The following is a 20,523-nucleotide window of genomic DNA, read 5'->3' on the forward strand; positions in this document are numbered from 1 at the left end:
GGAGGAGGATTGAGAAGAGGAGAGACTCAGGGGAGAAAGCTATGTGAAGATGGAGGCAGAGATTGGAGTGATGCAGCTACAAGCCAAGCAACACCTGGAGCCCCCAGATGCTGGAAGAGGTAAAGAAGGATTCTACCCTAGATTCTCTCTTGCAAAGGGAGCTTGGCCCTGTCAACACCCTGATTTCAGACTTCTGGCCTCTAGAACTTTGAGAGAATAAACCTCTGTTGTTTTAAGCCACCAAGTTTCTGGGTAATTTGTTACAGCAGTCTCTAGAAGACAAATATAATACTGATAGGAAAGCATTGTTATTGAATATACATAAAATAATAATGCTATGATAAATAACACTTCCAAAGTAAAATTTTCTTGAGAAAGTGGGTTTTAACTCAGTGACGATTGCTGACAGCACCGTCAATGGTTGGCTTTGAAGACACATGGGCTTGCCATCTAGAGGAGCGTGTGCTGAGCCTGTATGCGCTGGAACCAGACCGCCCGGGTTCGAATCCCAGCTCCACTGCCCACCAGCTGACCCACTTGGGCAAAGCGCTATGTCCCTCTGTACTTCATTTGTCTCATGTCATCTCTCTCACTGAAATATTGTGAGGATTTAAACTGCTGCACGCCTATGACTGTTTATTATAATGTTTTTTATATTTAAACTACCCTTGGCTACCTTAACTAATACTCAAATGAAAGGCCAATGCATGGGAAGCAAAAGGCAAGGAGAAGCAAGATTTTTTTTGCTTTTTTCTTTAAGACTTCACAGCTGCTCACCGTCCCCAGATCCTCTACAAGCCTTTTCTACTTTTTTAAACTAAACTTTGAAAGTTGTAAAGTCAATGAACATAACATTATCTTCTTTTCAGGAAACATATGAATTTGCTTATAATGGAAATGCTAACAATTTGTAATGGAGAGTTAGAAGGTGGTTTTGTTCAATCCTTAATATTTTTTGAGACAAGCTGTTTAGTTTTTCATTTCATTTCCTTGTCAAGACAAACATTTATAAATCAACCAATATCTTAGGGCTTAACAGATACAATTTTATAATGCCAATTTAAAATTTTTTATTAATAAAATGTTGCAACTATTTAAGGTTTATCCTAGGGTTTACATAAATTTGGTGGCGCTCTAATTGTCTCTAGATATTGTAACAAGATATATCAGTTTATTATCCTAATTCTCTGTCAGGAATTTTACATTGATGTGCTACTTGCTTTCACTAGGCCTTTTTTTCCCACTATAAATCTCAGAACCTCCAAATTATAAATCTCTAAATTGACCTCTTTGGTCATGGCTTCCAGAAAAATGAAGCCAAATATCTGGAGAAAACCCATTCTCAGAAGCTGAAATTGTTGAAAATCTCATGAGTAAATCAAGGAAATGACAATCCCTGCTGAACAGAGAAGAGATTTGGGTTTTAGAAAAATCACATTGGCTTTTGCATGTTCCCAAGAGAGAAGCTTTCTGAAAAAATATTTCAAGTTCATTCAGCTGCTTAATCCACATAAAGCTGTTGGATATACAGCCTGAGCGAGAGGCCCAAATTCCAGCCTGATTTGTCTTCACAGGCACAGCTGCATTCTCAAGGCAAGCCTTAGCTTGGCCAGTCACCAGAAAAAAAAAAAAAGAAAAGAAAAAAAAAAGTTTTTTTAGACGCTTGTGTCCCTCTCCAAAGAATCTTCAGTTTTAAAATTAAACTTAAACCTGCCGAACTCTCTGAACATCTGGGCCAGATTAAAGCTGATATGTGGTTCCCAGTGCAAAATTTATTAGTCTTTATTATAGCTGTTGCACTGCTCCAGGCCAGCCCACAACCACTGGAAGCCTCCTGGGCAGCTAGTTTAGCCCAAGCAGGTAGTTTTGGTGGGGAGCATATGTTTAGGGCACATGCCCACATCCAGCTGATGAGGGCTTTCTAAGCTGCTGCTCTAAAAAAGAGTTATACAAACCAGGAGGATAGAGGAAGCCGTGGGTGATATTCTTGTCTGCTAAACAGAAGGAAAAATTTTGGCTCTCAGAAGGAGCAACCCTGACATCAGCCCGCAGACAGTCTGGGACAGTGGGAGGAAGAGGCGATGTGTCTCCCTGTTGAAAGAGAGAAAAGAAAAAAAAAAAAATGACGCCCACATTGTGGCTCACCCATCGCCTTACTCGGTTTGTAACTTCCCTAGAATGTTTTTCATTTAACCTTTTCTTATTTTCTTAGTGAATCAGGTCTACGCAAGCAATGGAAATGGATGTCTTCAGCAATGTTTTCTTCTGTGGTTCCCTTCTGGTTAGGGACACGGGAAGGGCAAGTCAAATACACCTTGGAAAGGAATATTTGCAGGTTAAAACCTGAATTGAGTGCAGAGGGATAATGGGAGCTACTGCTAAAAACCCAAATCCATTTCAGGATCTAACTTTAGGTGGTGATATATACTGTGCTTGCAAATAAAAATTGAAAATAAAATATAAACTATTTTTAAAATACAGATATGACTTAAGGATAATATTCTTCAGTTGAGCAAGAACTTCTAATTAACCTAAGATTAACTCAAAGAAGCTGTATAAATTTACTTATTTGGGGACTTTAATAAATTTGTAGCTATGCTTTATTCATCTTGAAATATAGGAATATATGTTTTATAATTTTCTTTGCAACTTTAAAGACTAATATGATAATTCATTTACTAGCAGGCATCTATAAATGCACTGCCTAAGTACTTAAGGTAATACAGTATTACATAATCATATTTTGATGAGCATATAATTATGAGTATGTAAACATTTTGCTATTCATTTAATTTTTTCAGAAATTTTGATTTATATGCCCTCTACTGCCCACAACATATATATTTCTTAAAAAATTATTTTATAATTTATAAAAAAGAAGTTTAAATTAAATTAGAATGTTCTTCCTCTATTCACTATATTGTGCTAAAAGCAAAAATTAGCTATGGTGTCTAAAACATATGTGGTAATTATTTTATAATATATGCATATATCAAATCATCACATTGTACACGTTGTAAACTTACACAATGTTATATGTCAGTTATATCTCAATAAAGCTGTGGAAAAATAAATAAATAAAATGTACAAGATCAATTCACAAAGGAAAAGGCAACATACACTGTGTGCTACATTCATAGGCAGGAGAGCCCCATGATGAGATATAGGACAGGAGGGAGATGAAGATGAGGGGAAACACAAGCAGAGGATGTACCCCTAACATGCGGCAACACACCGGTTGGAAAACACTATACAGCAGTGGCGTAAATTTCTCAACTTGATTGTACACAAACATTTATCTCTGCTCCCCTCTGAAATCCCATTAAAAGAACAGTAATGATGAAGACACATAAGAGATGATAAGAAATTTTCAGAAACTGGAAGTCAGATAAGCATATCTGTTTACTACTGTAACCTTGACTTGGTAAACCAGTAAACACTGATAACAAAGAGCCTCTGGTTGGGAAAAGCCCAAAGAAACTGATTCCTTCTGTAGAACACCAGAAGTGTAGAATTTGGAGTCTCCTAAAGACAGGGGATGTATGTAAAGTTGGAAAGAAGAGGATAGGCTGAAAGTCTGTAAAAGAGGCCAGACAGAGGCTTTACTCACTGGGGAGGTTGATCCAAAGAGACAACCAGACTAAAGGACACAAGGCACCCTGGAAAGCAGATGAAAGCAATGGAATTAAATTTTAAAATCTATGTACTGAATGGTAAGATTCCCTCCAGTCTCATCACCCCCGTGTATGTTGGTTCACATGAGAAGTGTCCTTTCTTTGAAAAACAAACCAGCCTGAAAAGAAAACGAGATACAATTGGGAGTCCCCAACAAAATGTCTGGTTCTCCTCCTGATTAACATATAATGAAGCCTATCAGCTGGCAAACTCAGCCCTGTAGCTTAGGGCCTTGCCCTTAAAATATGAGCTGACAGCCAAGGACCACCAGATATGCATTGGGGTTGGGGAGAGGAACGAAGAAGAAAAAGAGACAATACAGACAGCAGAAGAAAACTCACTTCTCAGAGAGATGAGAGTATGTATGGCATCCATAGAGAAAGAGCAGAAAGCATTTAAAAAGGAAAGAGATAACAGAAAGAGCTCTTGGGATTTAAAAATATGACAGCAAAAAAAAAAAAAAATATGACAGCAGAAATAAAATTTTCAATAAGCTCTGGAAGATGAAATTGCAGATATTTCTCAAAAAGTGAATTAAAGACAAGAGATGGAAAAAGGGAAGGCACATATAAACACATTAGAAGTCTAATGTCCTATTAATTTTGAAGAAAAACTGTTTCTAAAATTCTAAAGCTAAGCCATCAATTAAGCATATAGATAGAATAAAGACATTTTGAGATGCACAAAGTCTCAAATATGTATCTTCTCTTCTTCCTTTCTTAGGAAGCTCCTCAGTGATATAGTCACCAAAACAAGGAGTAGACCAAGAAATATGAAGATATTAGTATTAGATGCAGTGTATCCACTCCCACCATTTATTTCATTCTCCTTCTGGTGCAGATACTAGAAAGCTAAAAACATTTGTTTATATTCTTTCAAAAACAGATAGTGAACAATTCTGAATGACCAGGTTTCTTCACTTGGTGTAAAGGGGCACATAGAGACGATGCAAAGTGGGAGAACTAGGGAGATTGACAGCTGACCCAGTCAGCCCTATAGACACCCAGAATATTGTGAGTTGATGTTTCCTACCACACACCATTTTACTTGAAGAAATATATAATACATGAATGTAGCCATTGATGCATTTTCCATAATATAAGGAAAGTGAAATGCCTATATTCAATAGTTAAAATTATAAAAATCTTAAGGAGGGAAGTTTATTGTAATTTTAATGAGCCTGCAGCTATGGAAGTTGTGCTCAAACAATTCAGTTGGGCAAAATGTTTACTGTTTTCTCAAAATGGCATAGACTTTGGGTTGGGAGAAAAGGACCAGGATGGCTTTAGTCAGAAAGTACTAAAAAAAAGCTACACGTTTTCTGCTAACTGAAAATCTTAGATGTGTTTCTTATTTTTCAAACTTGAACCCCCAAATATAAGGACATCAAGACTGGGAAAGACAGGGTATGGCCTCCTTTATAAAGGTGAGATCAGGCAGTAGGCAGCTCTCTAGAAGGATGGAGGGGAGGTCTAGTCACATCATTTCTGAATCTTGGGCTCTTGAGAAAAGGCATAGTGAACTACCACCTTACGACCCCACTACTCCCCTACAGACACAGATACACGCACAGACACACACAGACACAGACAAACACACACACACACACACACACAAATAGTTTCATCCTTCCATCTGTTCAGAGTTCCTTAGAGTTTTTTAAGCCAGGGGATAGAAAGTCAGGAAAACAATAAATAGAATTCAGACACTCAGATGAAATCTGAACTCTAGCTCTCAAAATTCTTCAAGGGAAGTAGATGATAAGCACAGACAGGAAAGTGGGATACTTTCATTTCTAGTCTGGCATGGAGACAAAATAGAACTTAAACAAGGGATAAAACTATTTTTATTGAAGTTATATAGACTCTCCTTATCTGTAGACTGAATGTCAAAGCTAAAACGTATTTATTTGAAGATTGGATAATTGTGATCTTGCCTTACGGTAAGGATAATAATTATACACACGTTTAAATTATTTTTCTGGTCGTGATTTTTTTCTATAGGGAAAAATATTTATTATAGTTCAAAAAACAAAAAAAAACTTTTGCAATACACAATAATGTCCCTAGTTTTTAAAGACTCAGAAAACACGTTTGGGTCATAATTTACAATATCAGTGCTAACAAGCTTTAGAAACAAAAAAGACTTTGTGAAAATTTAGTTATGGGCAATATATACATATGTATATATAGAGAGAGAGGGAGAGATTTTTCAAAGTGTACTAGATTTTCTTCTCTGAAAAAGCCCTTCGACTTCATACTCAATTTCTGAATTAGATATGCTAAATAATTGTAATTCTTGGTATTATTTTTAATTTTCCACCTAGCAACAGAAAAAACAATTCTCATCTTCCTACTGAGGAGGGCCAGAAGCAAAACCGTTATACAGTCTGATCAACCTTAATGGTTTTGAAGCAATTGCTGTAGGACCGTGATTTCAAATCACAACTACTTCCCCCAAACTCTTCTGAGATAATAACAACAACAACAATTAGAAAACCCACCAAAACCACAGAAAAACAAAAGTTCCGTAAAACTTAAAGACACAAGCCAATTGGGTCCATGCTCCAAAAAGTGCTTATTTAAAGTCTGATTTTTCAAACACAGAGCTGATTTACAACATTTCTATGTGAATCTCAAAACATCCTTGTATGTAATTTTCTTGAACCACGACATACTAACAGAGTAATTTCTGAATTAGAAAGCAGAAAATTGCTAGAATTCCATCCTCTCACATGGACAGAGAAATACACAAGTGGTTCTGTGGGATCTGTGAAAGGACAGGAACTTTGGGTAACAAAGAAGCTAGTTTTAAAACAATAACAAAAAAAGAATTGTACTAAACTCTTAGTCTGAGCCCACTTGAAATCTCTCTGCCTTTGGTTTCCGCTAAAGCTCATATAAATTCAGGAATGCAAGACAGCAGGGGAAAGTATTAAAAACATAAACATTCCCCTTAACTCCACAGAATCCCTGGTACCTGGACTTTTCAAAATAGAGAATAGAATAATAAAACTGGCCTTGAATATACTGCCCCTCTCAAAATCAAAAACAAAATAGAAATTATTTTAAGGAATAAATAACTTCATATTATTGTTTCATAGTATGCTTCATAGCATGTTGAAGAAAATCACAGACAACGGAACACTGTGCATATTAAGAAAGTGATGTTGCCGTTAACCATACATATGAACTCAGGTAACTTTGTAAAATATTTGCCCACATTGGAAAACAACATTAGTGCTCTCCTACCACTGACCACAATTAAACCATTGTCAGCGGGAGAGTTGACTTTCAGAACACATAAAGCCATAATTAGTAGTGGGAAAATATGCTTATTCCAGAAATCTTGAATTGGAACAAGAAGAGTAAATAAACTAGATACAACCAATCATTTCCTTTCCATAAAAAGAGATGGAAGATCTGTACCCTTAACAAGAACAGTAATAGGTAGGGGTTTGTCATCAGAATCTTTGTATCTAAAATACTAAGATTTTCTCTACAAAAACAGCTTCCTGAATATTTATTTACCCTTCTGGTTGGAAGTACTGCTTCATCTTTAGTTCTTTAAAAATAATGGTTGGGATTAATTTATCTAATGCATTCACTCAATAACCATTTACTGGGCAGCGGTATTGTGCTGGGGAATACATTAAATAAAACCATTCAGCTCGGTGGTTTGTGACCACCTAGAGGGGTGGGATAGGGAGGGTGGGAGGGAGGGAGACGCAAGAGGGAAGAGATATGGGAACATATGCATATGTATAACTGATTCACTTTGTTATAAAGCAGAAACTAACACACCATTGTAAAGCAATTATACTCCAATAAAGATGTTAAAAAAAAAAAAAATTCCTGCCATGAAGGAATGTTTGGGCTGATTTTTGGCAGACTTTGATTTTTGCTTTAATTTACATTTCCCTGATTGCTAATAAGTTTCAATTGTTTGGTTCATATCCTTTGCCCATTTATTAACTAAGATGCTTGCCATTCTCTTGTTTATTGGTAGAAATTTACTAGCCATTCTGGATCCTAATTAGTATTCTGTATACTCATCCCTTGTTTCTCATATGCAGTGCAAATATATTGTCCCACCCATAACTTCATTTTTTTTGTCACACATTAATGTTAATGTAGTAAATTAATCAATTTCCTCTATGTAATTTTTGTTTTTGTTGTTGTTCTGTGTCCTAAGAAATCCTTCCCTATCCTGGGGTCATAAAGATATACACAAAGGAAAATATGGATTTGCTGTTCACATTTAGGTCTATAAATTCACCATCAATTTAATTTTGTATGTAGTGTGAAGTAGGGATCGAATATTTCTTTTTCTTATGGTAGCCAATTGTCCCGGTGACATTAATTGAAAAGGAGTTTGCCAGATAGTGAAAGAGGTAAGAGGATTTAAACAATTGGATTCTCAACCTCAATCTGCAGAGACCTGTAACATAGGACACCTATACATGTAAGGCTAGCCTGGCTTCTTAGAGTGCTAGATCCTTTAGGGAAGGATTACCTCTTATTCACATTGTGTTTACTGTGCCTACCACGGTACACAGCAGATAGTATAGTGTTTTAAAGTAATCAAATAAATAACAAAACCCTTTATAACTTAGTTACCATCACCTTTTAGGTGCACCCACCATATACTTGGGAAATACCAAATGAAATGTGTGCCTCTGTACTTCCTGTTGCTTCTCTTTGAAATCTTTTTTTCTATCTGCCATACCAATTAGCCAGTTGGCCTGTAAACACTCTGCTTTCTCCAGGCAAAACACAATGTATTCCTCTTTTGCACCCATGTAGCACCTACAAGTACTTGTAAGTAAAACCTGGGACATTGTCTTATCAATACAAGCCACAGGCCCGTTGAGCTCCCTTTGGGATCTCTACTGCAAATCAAAATTCAACTTTTAGTATAGTAAAGAACTACAATTTCTTTCCAGCCTGCGTGAATCAATGGACACAGGAACTTACCGGTTTAGGGACTGTATATGAACTCCAAAGGGGCATCCTGCTAGTTTTGTCAAATCCACTGATATATTCCCTGTGATAAAGAAGACAGTGTTCCTTGTTCTTCTGTATAACCCTGGGCCTTCCAAATGGCAAGTTTAGTTTCTTTGTTGTTGTTACTAAAATAAAAATAACATAAAATAAAAATGTTTGTGAAAATTAGCAAATGTTTCTATGTATAGTAACTACCCATCTCTGATGGATTATTATTTTCCAGGTACTCTGATAACTATTTTACATATTTAACCTCTTTAAAGTCTTACAACAACCCTATGAGGTAGGTGTTATTATTGCATTCTAAAAATTATAAAACTAAGGCTTAGATAAATTATTTAGCTAAACAGCTAACAGTTCACAAGACATATCCGAAGAGATAAAACCTTAAAATCAAAAGCACATACTTTATAACAAAGATGACTTACTTTAGTAATTGTCCTAGGAAAGAAATTGGAATTTTATTAAAAGTATGCCTACTGTATTTATTCATTTTTAATTGTCTGCCATTAGTCTAAATTCCACCAATTACTGATGGTTAAAAAACGTGCAGGGTATTCATGCCATGGAATAACACTCAGTAGATTATAAGAAGATTGTCAAAACAGCCGACGTATTTACTGAACTCTTACTGTGTGCCAGGCATCATTCTAAGTACACACATATGTTAACTCATTTAGTCTTCCTAACAACTCTAAAAGTAGGTATTTCCATTTTACAATGATGAAACAGGCCTAGAGAGTTCAATACAAGAATACTTGAAAGATAACAGGTTGATTGTAGTTAATAACACAGTATTGCACATTTGAAAGTCACTAAGAGAGTAAATCTTAAAAATCCTCATCACAAGAAAAAAAAAATTTTATAACTATGTATGGGGACAGATATTAACTAGACTTATTGTGGTGGTCATTTTGCAATATATACAAATATTGAATCATTATATTGTACACTTGAAATTAATATAATGTTATACGTCAATTATACTTCAGTTAAAAATTTTTTAAAGTAAAAAAATAAAAGGGATAACAGGTAATAATAATATTACTCCAGGGCAGACACTGTTCTACATTCTTTCCATGGGTTAGCTCTTTTTTTAAAATTTTTATTTCATGTCAGAGCATAGTTGATTAACAATGTTGTGTTAGTTTCAGGTGTACAGCAAAGTGATTCAGTTATACATATATTCATGTATCTATTCTTTTTCAAATTCTTTTCCCATTTAGGTTATTACAGAATACTGAGTAGCATTTCCTGTGCTATACAGTAGGTTCTTGTTGGTTATCTATTTTAAATATAGCAGTGTGTACATATCATGGATTAACTCTTTTAATCTTTTCAATTACGTGAGGTGAGTACCATTATTATAAATGAAGAGACTGAGCCACAGAGAGGTTAAGTAATTTGGCCCAGGTTACACAGAGGGGAAACAGTAGACAGAGGACTTAAACCCAAGCAGTTTGTCTCTTCACATCTAAAAAAGTGAATAGGGAACTGTAGACAACGCACCACCATTTCAAGGAATTGTTGTGTGCTTGGGACCATCATAACTATTCCATGCTGCTACTGTTGTTATTAGATCTGGGGTATTTTTCCCTCTTGTATATTGGCAAGAAAATCTTTATGTTCAAAAGGACCTGTAAGCTTATTTTGGAGAACCTTCAAAAGGCAATATGGTATTTTGTTAGGTCTAAACATCGAAGACTTAACACGCTTTCTATTGACTTACTTTCACCTTGGGTGAGATTTAGCATTTGATTCACGCGTTCAAGGTCAGCATTCTGCAAGATAACGTGGGAGATGGGGAGAAAGTGAATCATAGTAACAACACATGTTTTAAAAGGTGATCGAGATTATTTCTGCAGTAGTCACATGAACGTTTTACTATGGAACAAAAAAGCCAGACTAACTTGAGTTTAAATTCCAGTTCTGCCACTAACTCAGAAATATAGAGACATTGCTACTGCCAGGAATACATTTTTTTGTGTGGGAGTATGCAAAGATGTAATTGATAATGGGGCATATCATTCTGACCATAGCTGGAATCAACTACTAAGCTTGGATGACAACATCCCTGGGTTTTTGAAGCTTTAATATATATATATATATATATATATATACACACACACACACACACACACACACACACACACACACACACGCAACTCCCTTGAGAGTCTTGCTAAAACGTACATTCTGATTCAGTGTAAGCCCAAGCTTACTGGGGCCTGAGATTCTGGATCTCCAACGAGCTTGCAATTGATGCAGATGCTGATCCTAGGACCACACTCTGAGCAGGAAGCGACCTTCCTTACAGAGAAGAACTTGGGGTTTTCAGTCACATAGACCAAGCTTCTGTGACATTGGACAATTTACCTAACTTTTCGGAGCCCTCCTTATCTCTAAAGTGGGGAAGAAAACACCCACTTTGTAATATTTATTATTATTACTTTAAATAGTGGTTCCATTGAGGTTATCTGGAGCAGTAGGAAACCCACACCTTTACTCTGATCTTCAGGATGGATTTGATTTTTACTGGGAAGTTTAGACTTTTGCCCCTTTAAATCTTTTTTGGTTGGTAATTTACTTATGCATTTATTTCTGTGAAATGATGTTATTTTGAGGATCAGAGAATGGAAAGTCTTCCATGTCCCCTGGCTCTAAGAAACAATTCTTACCTGAGGCAGCTGGTGTTTATTTAGCTTTACAACCACCCTTGGAACTTGGCATCAAATGTACCTTGACATTAGTTTTAGCTTGATGGACTACGGATAGTGGGCTCCAATTCCATTCCGATATCCCAGCCCCACCCATGTGCTTTAATTCTCACAGCGGGGCTTGGTCCTTGCATTCTGAGCTCCTGTTCTGATTGCTTGCCTTTGGGAGACCCCTCTTAGCGCTGGAATCTCACCTGGTTGAGAGTCTCCTGGGATCTGAAATCCTGCTCCTGAACTCAGCTGGGCATCTGATCCACTAAAGAGACCTTCCCAATGCCGACTGTTTGTCAGCCAGCCTCCAAGCGTCCTCTGATCAAAGGGTTCTTCACTACTACCCAAAAGGATACCTCCCACTTTAGATGCTAGGCTTCCTGCTGAGCAGCCTCCGAAGCACCTACCCTAGTGGGTGTGTCAGATGCCCCATCTCAGTCCCTGCCCCCGCCAGCTATTTCTGCTCTGAAATAACCGAGTATGACCATCTGATTCTTAAGCTGTAAGAGAGATGGTTTATGAGGGAAATCAAAGAGAGCCCCAGGATTCCACTGTTTTGAACGATTAAGGACAGTTAGCTCACCATGGGTTAACAATTGCCAAATAGTGCTTTCCAGTTTACAAAACATATTCACATACTTAATCTTACAATGTTCCTCTCATTTCCAGATAAGGTTCAGAGAAACCACATATTCTCTTAGTAAATATCTGAGCTAGGACACAAACCTGGTTGTTAGCTACTCTGGTTATAGATGAGTTTGCCCCTTTACATTCTTATGGATACATGAAGTTATTACTTACATTTTGTAGCCCGGGGCATGAACATCCTAGAGTATCTGTGGGCAATGGAACAGTAAAGCCACAAACAGAAAGCTTTGACACTTCCTCTGCATGAGATGGTTCATAAAAAGGCACCTTCAGAAGATAGTTTAAACTACCATGGGTACCATTGTTTGGTGCTGGTTGAATGTGTAGAAGATCTGTTTAAAAATTAAATTCAGAGTAGTTTTAAATTAGAAGGCAACAACATCTATGCCGAAGATGGGAGAAAACAAACACTTAGTGTTCACTTCCTTTAATAAATTCTGCTGCATACACCATTCAGTTTAGCAGCTTCCCCCTCCCCTCCCAACTTCCATACCTAGTCTTTCTAGAAAATAGGAACAGTTGCTGTAAATGAGCCACAGGAATGTTTATGAACTGTTTCTGTTCCTCCAGAGAAAAGCATCTTTGCTTAAATGATCACTTTGTGCCTTAAGCATGTCATGGTTTTCTAGCATTAAAAAAGCTATACTTTTAGTAAAAACAAGTTTAAAGAACTTAGATAATTTACAATCTTACTTGTAGTATATTTATTTAATTATAGGAAAATAAGTACAGATACTTTTAAAGTATTAAACTAGTGAATTTTGCTTAAAATTTAGAGAACTTTTTATAGTTTTTCCTATAAAAACAGAACATACAAATATTGCACAAACATAGCCTTGTAAGTGGCTCCTGCTGAGGACTACCAAAGAGATCTCTCCTAGAACTGCAATCCTAACTAGTTCTTTTTAAACTTTTCCTGGAAAGGGCCAGTAGCCCTGACCACAAACTCAGCCTTGGGAACAAAGAATTTAAGTTAATGCTACAACACATTATTTTTAAGTGGATACTCTTTGGTCTCTAAGTTACATTCAGTTACTACAGGCCAGTGGCAAGATTAAGAGTGACAACTGTGAGCTACTTATGTTCCCAGATTCCTATAGCTAAAGGTGAAATTGCAACTCAATTCATTGCCTTGCCTAGCTAAATGATGTGTGGTCTGAGGTGAGCACATAGGCAGGAAGGTAGGTTAGATTCCCCAAAACTCTAATTCTTTACGGTTTTTTAACATTGAGTGTAATGTGTCGATCCAAATAGGACTTTTTTACCATCCTTTTATTCCAGAAGCTTTCTCTCTGTAATTACAAGAAAATACTTCTGTTTTTTGCTGTGTTATCCCTGCTCTGAAAAGTTGGAAGTGTAATTTTATTTATCTAAGTTCTATTAAATTAAATTTTCATGTAGTAACTAACTAACAGAAAAGTTGGTCTCCCAGGGTCCAATGTTTATCATTACTAAAACAAAACAAAACGAAAAGAACTCACATTTACCGCTAAATTAATTCTGAATAGTAAATAATTCTACCTCATCTTTTCTACTTGCCGTCTCCTTAGGACAGAGCATCTACTTCTGGGATTCAATTTATCACCAACTTCAAAATTCATATTTTTAAAACTCAATTCACATATGATTGTTGAAGTTATATAGGTATACTTACCGCACATTAGGTTATAGACTTCAATATTGTCAAATGGTTCAACTTCAGTCTGCTGTTTAAAACTGGGTCCATGTGCCAGAAAGATAGCCTAGGCGGTAATAGTACACCTATTACTAGATGCCATGTAATCTCAAAAACAGATGTTGCAAGAGACACAATTTTCTTTTTCTAACAGCTCTTCTATTTGTATCTTAAGCCTCTTTAAGAATTCCTTTCCAGATTTTTTTTAACAGTATGATTTTTTTTTATTATTGAAGTACATTTGCTGTACAATATTATAAGTTACAGGTGTACAATATAGTGATTCATGATTTTTAAATACTCCATTTATAGTTATCGTAAAATATTGGTTGCTTTCCAGATTCGAAAATGATTTTTGCAACATTTCCACCTGAGATGTTGTACCAAGTCCAATCAAATATAATCCATACTGTGTTTACTTCTAAATCCACCTGCTTCCATAGCACCTCCTATGTCAACAGACTAGGAGAATACACGCAACAGTGGACAACCGATGCCAGCACAATTCTACAACATCTGGACAACAGAAATTAGAAATTCATCATACAACATCATATATTCTTTTTATACTCCTTTCTTATCATTGTTCACATATGTTACTACTACATGACAAAAAATGTTGACATTTCTAAGCATTAAATATTTTTGTACACCTTATACTTGCCCACTGATTTCTCAAAGACATCTCCCATTTACTTTTGGGATGAAGAGACCTAAATATTTTTATTTATGTTTAAATAATTAAAGGTAACTTAATTATATTATTTATAACAGATCTAATTTGTTTTAGATTCTAAATATCTAGAAGAACAGTATCAAACACGGATAGGCAAAATTCTTTTCGGGCAACAGGAATATAAATATACACATATATATTTTCCCAACATAATCAGCAAAGAATTGGAGGCATAGGTTTTTCTTGTAGTAATCAACTCAATTATCAAATAGTACCCTAATTAATAGAGAAGGATGCTGTCTCCAGAAACTTCTCAAGTATTTACAAAGAGATATAATTCATCATGACAATGTTAAGACGTAGTATATTCATAGAGAGCCTAACACATTTTTCTTTCTTTGGAAAGGGGCATGTGTGTGTGTGTGTGTGTGTGTGTGTGTGTGTGTGTGTGTGTGTGTGACAAACGGAACTAGGTAAGACAATCAGGTTGCAAAATCATGAAGCTTTACCTAGGGGGGAATATTGGCTACACTTTACTCATGGGCTCCTTCAAATAGTTTCCTCCCTGGGCTCCAAGGACAGCACACTCTCCTGGTTTTCTTCTTCCCTCACTGGCTCTACTCCCAGGTCTCTTTGCTAGTAACTCTTTGTCTCCCAATCTCTTCAAAGAAAAGTGCTTAAGGCTCAGTACTTGCTTTTCTTCTCCACCTACGCTCAGTCCCTGAGAATATTATCTAGTCACATATCTTCGAAATAATTTATATGCCCAAAACTCAATTTTTTTATCCCTTTAGGTAGACTCTCTAATTGCCTATATGTAACATCTCCACTTGCATGTCTAATAAATATCTTGAATTTAACATATCCAACTAACTCTCCCTCTTTCCTCTCCAATCAGCTGCAGCCATGGTCTAATATCCTAACAGCCTAACGAAAGTTCTCTCACCTCCAACATATCAGACACGTTCCCACCTTAGGCCCTTGACACTGGCTGTTTCTTCTGCCTTGGACACCTGTCCCCTGGATACTTGAAAGGTTAATTCTTGCACCTTCTTCAAGTCTCTGCTCAGCCGTCATCTCAATGAATCTTACCATCTCCATCTTATTTAAAGTTGCACTCTGCCCCCATGTCACCCCCAAACACCCCCAATTTCCACCTACTCTGCTTTACTTTTTCTTTATTTCCCGTAGCACTTATCTCCTAACGTACCAACCATACATTGCTTTGTTATGCCAATTGTCTATATCCACCTGTTAGAATAAAAACTTCATGAGGGCAGGGGTCTTTATCTGTGTTGTTCACAAAGGTATTCAAGAGTCCTGAACATTGCCCGTCACAAAGTAGGTGCTCAATAAATATTTGTTTTAAAAAAAAAAAGCAGTAAGTTACCTCCATGCTCTTAAACTCATTGTTATAACCATGGTTGCCTCCTCCACAGGAAAATGCTTTAGTCCTATAAAGAAATAATATTATTACACTCTGATCAATCTATTGATATGAGACCTTATTGCAAACTGAGCTTTAATGGATTTTGATGTAGCCTCTCCTTTTATATAAGTAAAATTTTCTGTCAACAACAGCATAAATATATTTATTTTCATGCTCAAATTCAGAGCCACAGAGGAACAAAGAGAGTGGTAGGAGAGAAGGAAGGAGAATTCCAGCATCTATAAATAGAATTCAAAAGTATTTGACTTTTAAACATTAAGAGAAGGATATACAAAGGCATGGATTTTTTAAAAAATTTGTCTTTGGGCTTACTGTACCTTTACACATCCATGTCTGTGTGATTAAGAGTAGTTTGATTAATATATTATGTTAAGCATTTCAGTGCTTTAAAAATAAATCTTTGGAACTGGGAAAAAAATATCAATTCCTATTTTATGTCAGAGATGTCTAGGGAAATAATATGAAAATATGAATAGAGAATACTCAGGGCAAGTTAATTATAATACTTGGAAAGGAAAAGCCAGTATATTCTGTAAAGTCAGAGTTTATTTTTAACTTTTGGGATTTTCTTCCAGAGGTTGTTGTTCTATTACTTGAAAGACTTTTCAAATTTAATTCATTTGTATTTTGCCTACGTTTCCACATTTTAGTCTTTGAATTGAGCAGTATTAGCAATTTTATATGTAGTTAGTTTTTATACTTGAAAACAAAATAGTGATAAAGGAACCTAGATTTTTTTAAAGCAATAATGTTATACTGGTTCAAATTAGGTCCCTAAAGGGAAAAAGACTAATATTTCCAAGTGTTGGCCTTAAAAATTTTCTCTCATTTGTTTCCCCAATCCCCAGCTCCCAACCCCTGGGCAAATACACACACACACACACACACACACACGCACAGTTTTTGTTTTTTACATTGTAACGTTAATTGAGAGCAGGACTTTAGTGTCTTAAAAAATCAACTTTAAAAAAATTCATAACTGATTCTCACTCAGCTTAAATAAAAAAATAAAAATAAATCACAAAATAAAAAATAAATCACAAAATTCACCAGGCCACACTCAAGTCTACCCAATAGAGGGAAGAAAGGAGAAACTAAGTACCACCTAGAATGGGGAAAGCAAGAGTAGTCCTTTTGATAGGGGGTTTAAGTTCAGTTACTCTAAGGTGTCAGTTCATGTCATCTTAGTTAATGCCAATAAAATTCTTGGTATGAGGTAAAACTTGTTCTAAAAAATATTTTTATACTTATTCCATAGATATTTGGTTCCCCAAGATTACTGGAGCTATTTGATTGAGGATAATTAAGTTTTAAATTCTGTGTGGGGAACTAGAGTATTCATTAATGAAAGAAAGGAAAAGTCTTTTGAACTAAGCCATTGGTAAAATTCCTAAAATTGATCCTTTATTTATCTTTCTGTTTTCAGATAAATCTAGTTTTTGTTGGTTTGTTTTTATATTTCCAACCCCTAACCCATCTTCATTAGAAAACTTTAGTATTACAAAACCATATTTGGAAGCAAAAGATAAAAATATTGTTAGAAAAACTTCTATTTTTTATTGCTTTCCAAGTGAAAACTTTAGAAGTCTGCTTTTCTAATTGCTCACATTCAAGCTTTCCAACCATTAATTTGGCTCTGGAAATTACATATGGAAAAATGGAAGCTGGCACTTGGAAAAGATGAGTTGATTTTATCTTTCATAATTTAGCTCAACTTCCAAGTACTATCTAAAATCTTTTGGAACAAATCGTTTTTATCTTCTCCATGTTTAATTAATAAAGTCAAAATTAAGGCCCCGTTTCTCTGCCACAGCTGGGACATGACACACATGGGCAATAAGCAAGCCTTCTCTCCTGATACCCAGTTAGTTGCCAACTCCTATCTTTCTCTGTCGTACCTGTCACATTTCCCTCACTTTCCTCTACTGCCACCATTCTAAGCTAGATCTGACCTGAATTGGTTATCCTGGCTCTGAACTCCAAAATCTTCCCACATAACTCGTACACATACACACACCCCTAATTGTATTTAACCCTATATGTCCCTGCCGGAAATGGAAACATATGTTTTAATGAGTACAAATGGAAGACAGAGTATAATGAACTGGTACTATCCTGGAAAATCTGAGGCATAAGTTCACCATACTTTCCCAATAGTGTGCTGACTAGTTTTACCATCCCCTACAGCTCCACAGCTCCCTTGGGGCTGTCATCACGCTGAAGACTGGGTCACAACACATCTTTCTAACTGGCCTCCCTGCCACTTGCTTGACCGTCCTCCTCCATATGGCAGCTGGAGTGAGCTCTCAGAAATGCAAATCCCAATATATTCACCTCCAGCCACCTTGTATCTCCCAGTGGTCTCCTACTCTTTTCACAAAGTCACACTCCTTAGTCCTGACAGATAAGGTCCTTCATGCAGGAGGACCTGAATGAAGGCAGCTTCATTCACTAGGTGCTCTAGCAAAACGGAACTACTTGCAATTCATGGAATCTAGTCCCTCTGCTTGGAAACCTGACCCTCTGTTTCTACCTTTCCTTGCCCCAGAGCTGCTACTGACTTAAAAGAAAAAAAAAAAGGGACTTCCCTGGTAGCGCAGTGGTTAAGTATCCACCTGCCAATGCAGGAGACACGGGTTCAAGCCCTAGTCTGGGAAGATCCCACATGCCGCGGAGCAACTAAACCTGTGCGCCATAACTACTGAGCCTGCACTCTAGAGCCCGCGAGCCACAGCTACTGAGCCTGTGTGCCACAACTACTGAGCCTGCACTCTAGAGCCCGCAAGCCACAACTACTGAAGCCCGTGCGCCTAGAGCCCGTGCTCCGCAACAAGAGAAGCCACTGCAATGAGAAGCTTGCGCATCGCAATGAAGAGTAGCCCCCGCTCGCCACAACTAGAGAAAACCAGAGTGCAGCAACGAAGACCCAATGCAACCAAAAATAAATATAAAAAAATAATTAAAAAAAAAAAAAGGTGCTCCACTGCTCTGAGCAGAGCATTCAGAGAAAGAAGCACCTCTGAGAAGACACAGCCTGGCAGTGCTCAAGGCGTGGCAAGCAGAGGGGTGCCTTCCAGTAAGGAAAAGGGGTCCTTCTCCTCTGCAGACACGGCCTGTCCAGGCTTGGTGAGCGGAACAAGGGTTAGATTCCCACTCCCACTCGTCTCCTTGGTTGAGTGCCTCTGTACAATGCACAGACTAGACAACTGCACAGGGAGACCCACTTATGTGACAGCATTTAGCCTAACCCATCCTGAGCCTTCAAAACCCAGAGCAGGAATCACACCCACGAGGAAGCGTTCTCTGACATTCTCTGGCATTCGCACCTGGGGTGTGAAATCACTCTTTTTGTTTCCTTGTGCCTTGTACTTGATCCCAGTGCAACAGTTGTTACACCTGATTATAACTGTTGCCATCCTCCCTCCCTGGGTGAAGATCCTTCGGGTGGGGACTGTGTCTATCTCCATTTCTCAGAAACGTGCCTGGACAAACCGATGGTTTGTCAGTTTCCAATCATAACATAAAAAGCTATTATTCATGTTATCTAAAAGGGAACTTTAACATTACTTCAACTAGTTTCAAATAATTGGGTTTCCCCAAATTAGTAAAATCTAACACATTTTATAAAGGGCAAAATAAGGAGGAGAAGGAGGAAAATAGATTACACTAAATGATGAAATTTGCTATAATTTTGAACAGGGAATCTAGTTATCAAATATTGAACATTATAACTAAAGATGACGTATTTTAACTTAGAAAATAGGTAGCCTGAGACTCATGTGTTAAGGGCTGGAGATAGAATACACCCAGGACTTAATCAGATGAGACTTCCTGTTGCTCTGATTGGGGCTGTAGTCAGCATTCCCTCTGATGTAAGTTAGTTTACGTTGTATATGAATAGCAAGAGATTAGTAAAACCAGGTTCGTCTTGTGTTACAGATGAGACAGATGAAGACCTGAGATATTTATCTGTGCAAGTTCTCACAACAAACTAGGTGCGGAGCCGGGGCTTGAACTCTGGGGCTGCTGCTCTATTTACATCTGACTGCTAGCTAGTAAATGTACAAAGCTCACAATTTGAGACTGAGAATTAATGTGTGAAACCCAGAGGTATCCTGGTGGCTGGGCTCTCCTTCTATAACCCATAGTCCATGTTGTTGAACTGATGGGCACCTTCTCATTTTGTACCATTGGTCTCCTAACTCCTTTGATCTCATACCCTTAACAGTAAATATTTGGAGAACTCACTCACATTTATATATGACATACACACACTACTAAAAATCTTATATATTTAACGTTAGTAAAGCTTAATTTATCTCACGTAATTTAATCTTCTTTTAGAGAATGCTGTCCTGACCCACAGGACAGCCTACTGAGCCAAAGGGCTCTGAAACTCCAATTCCAAGAAGAAAGGCTAGTGTCATCTAGTGGCCACGTGTTAAACTGCACGCTCCCTGGCCTAGCGATGCACTGCTTGGCTTTCCTGTTATCTCGGAGAATAGACTCTACCAAATCTCCATTTCCTCATCCTGCACACATTTATTATGTTAGAGCCCAACTTCCTCTCTTCCTTTGTCTCCTCTTCCTTTATTAAACATATCTTCTATTTATATCCACTTATGCATATGGAAAAAATACTGGAATAAAATACAAAAATAGGGAATGCGAGTTAAACTACCAGA

General features: G+C 37.0%; 1 protein-coding gene across 3 annotated transcripts in view; it reads right to left on the reverse strand.

Annotated features, from left to right (window-relative positions):
• The window catches only part of ENPP3 (ectonucleotide pyrophosphatase/phosphodiesterase 3), a 94,638-nt gene that overhangs the window by 9,324 nt on the left and 64,791 nt on the right, over positions 1–20,523 (reverse strand). For all 3 annotated transcript variants that reach the window (XM_036871130.1, XM_036871132.1, XM_036871131.1), the window contains 6 exons: positions 15,779–15,842; positions 13,692–13,779; positions 12,191–12,369; positions 10,411–10,462; positions 8,652–8,806; positions 1,956–2,091 (listed from right to left, as the gene is read on the reverse strand). In XM_036871130.1, the coding sequence (XP_036727025.1) occupies positions 1,956–2,091; positions 8,652–8,806; positions 10,411–10,462; positions 12,191–12,369; positions 13,692–13,779; positions 15,779–15,842 (674 nt within the window). The remainder of the gene's footprint in view (positions 1–1,955; positions 2,092–8,651; positions 8,807–10,410; positions 10,463–12,190; positions 12,370–13,691; positions 13,780–15,778; positions 15,843–20,523) is intronic.

This window comes from Balaenoptera musculus, chromosome 12 (assembly GCF_009873245.2).
Source record: "Balaenoptera musculus isolate JJ_BM4_2016_0621 chromosome 12, mBalMus1.pri.v3, whole genome shotgun sequence".
NCBI classification, from domain to species: Eukaryota; Metazoa; Chordata; class Mammalia; order Artiodactyla; family Balaenopteridae; genus Balaenoptera; species Balaenoptera musculus.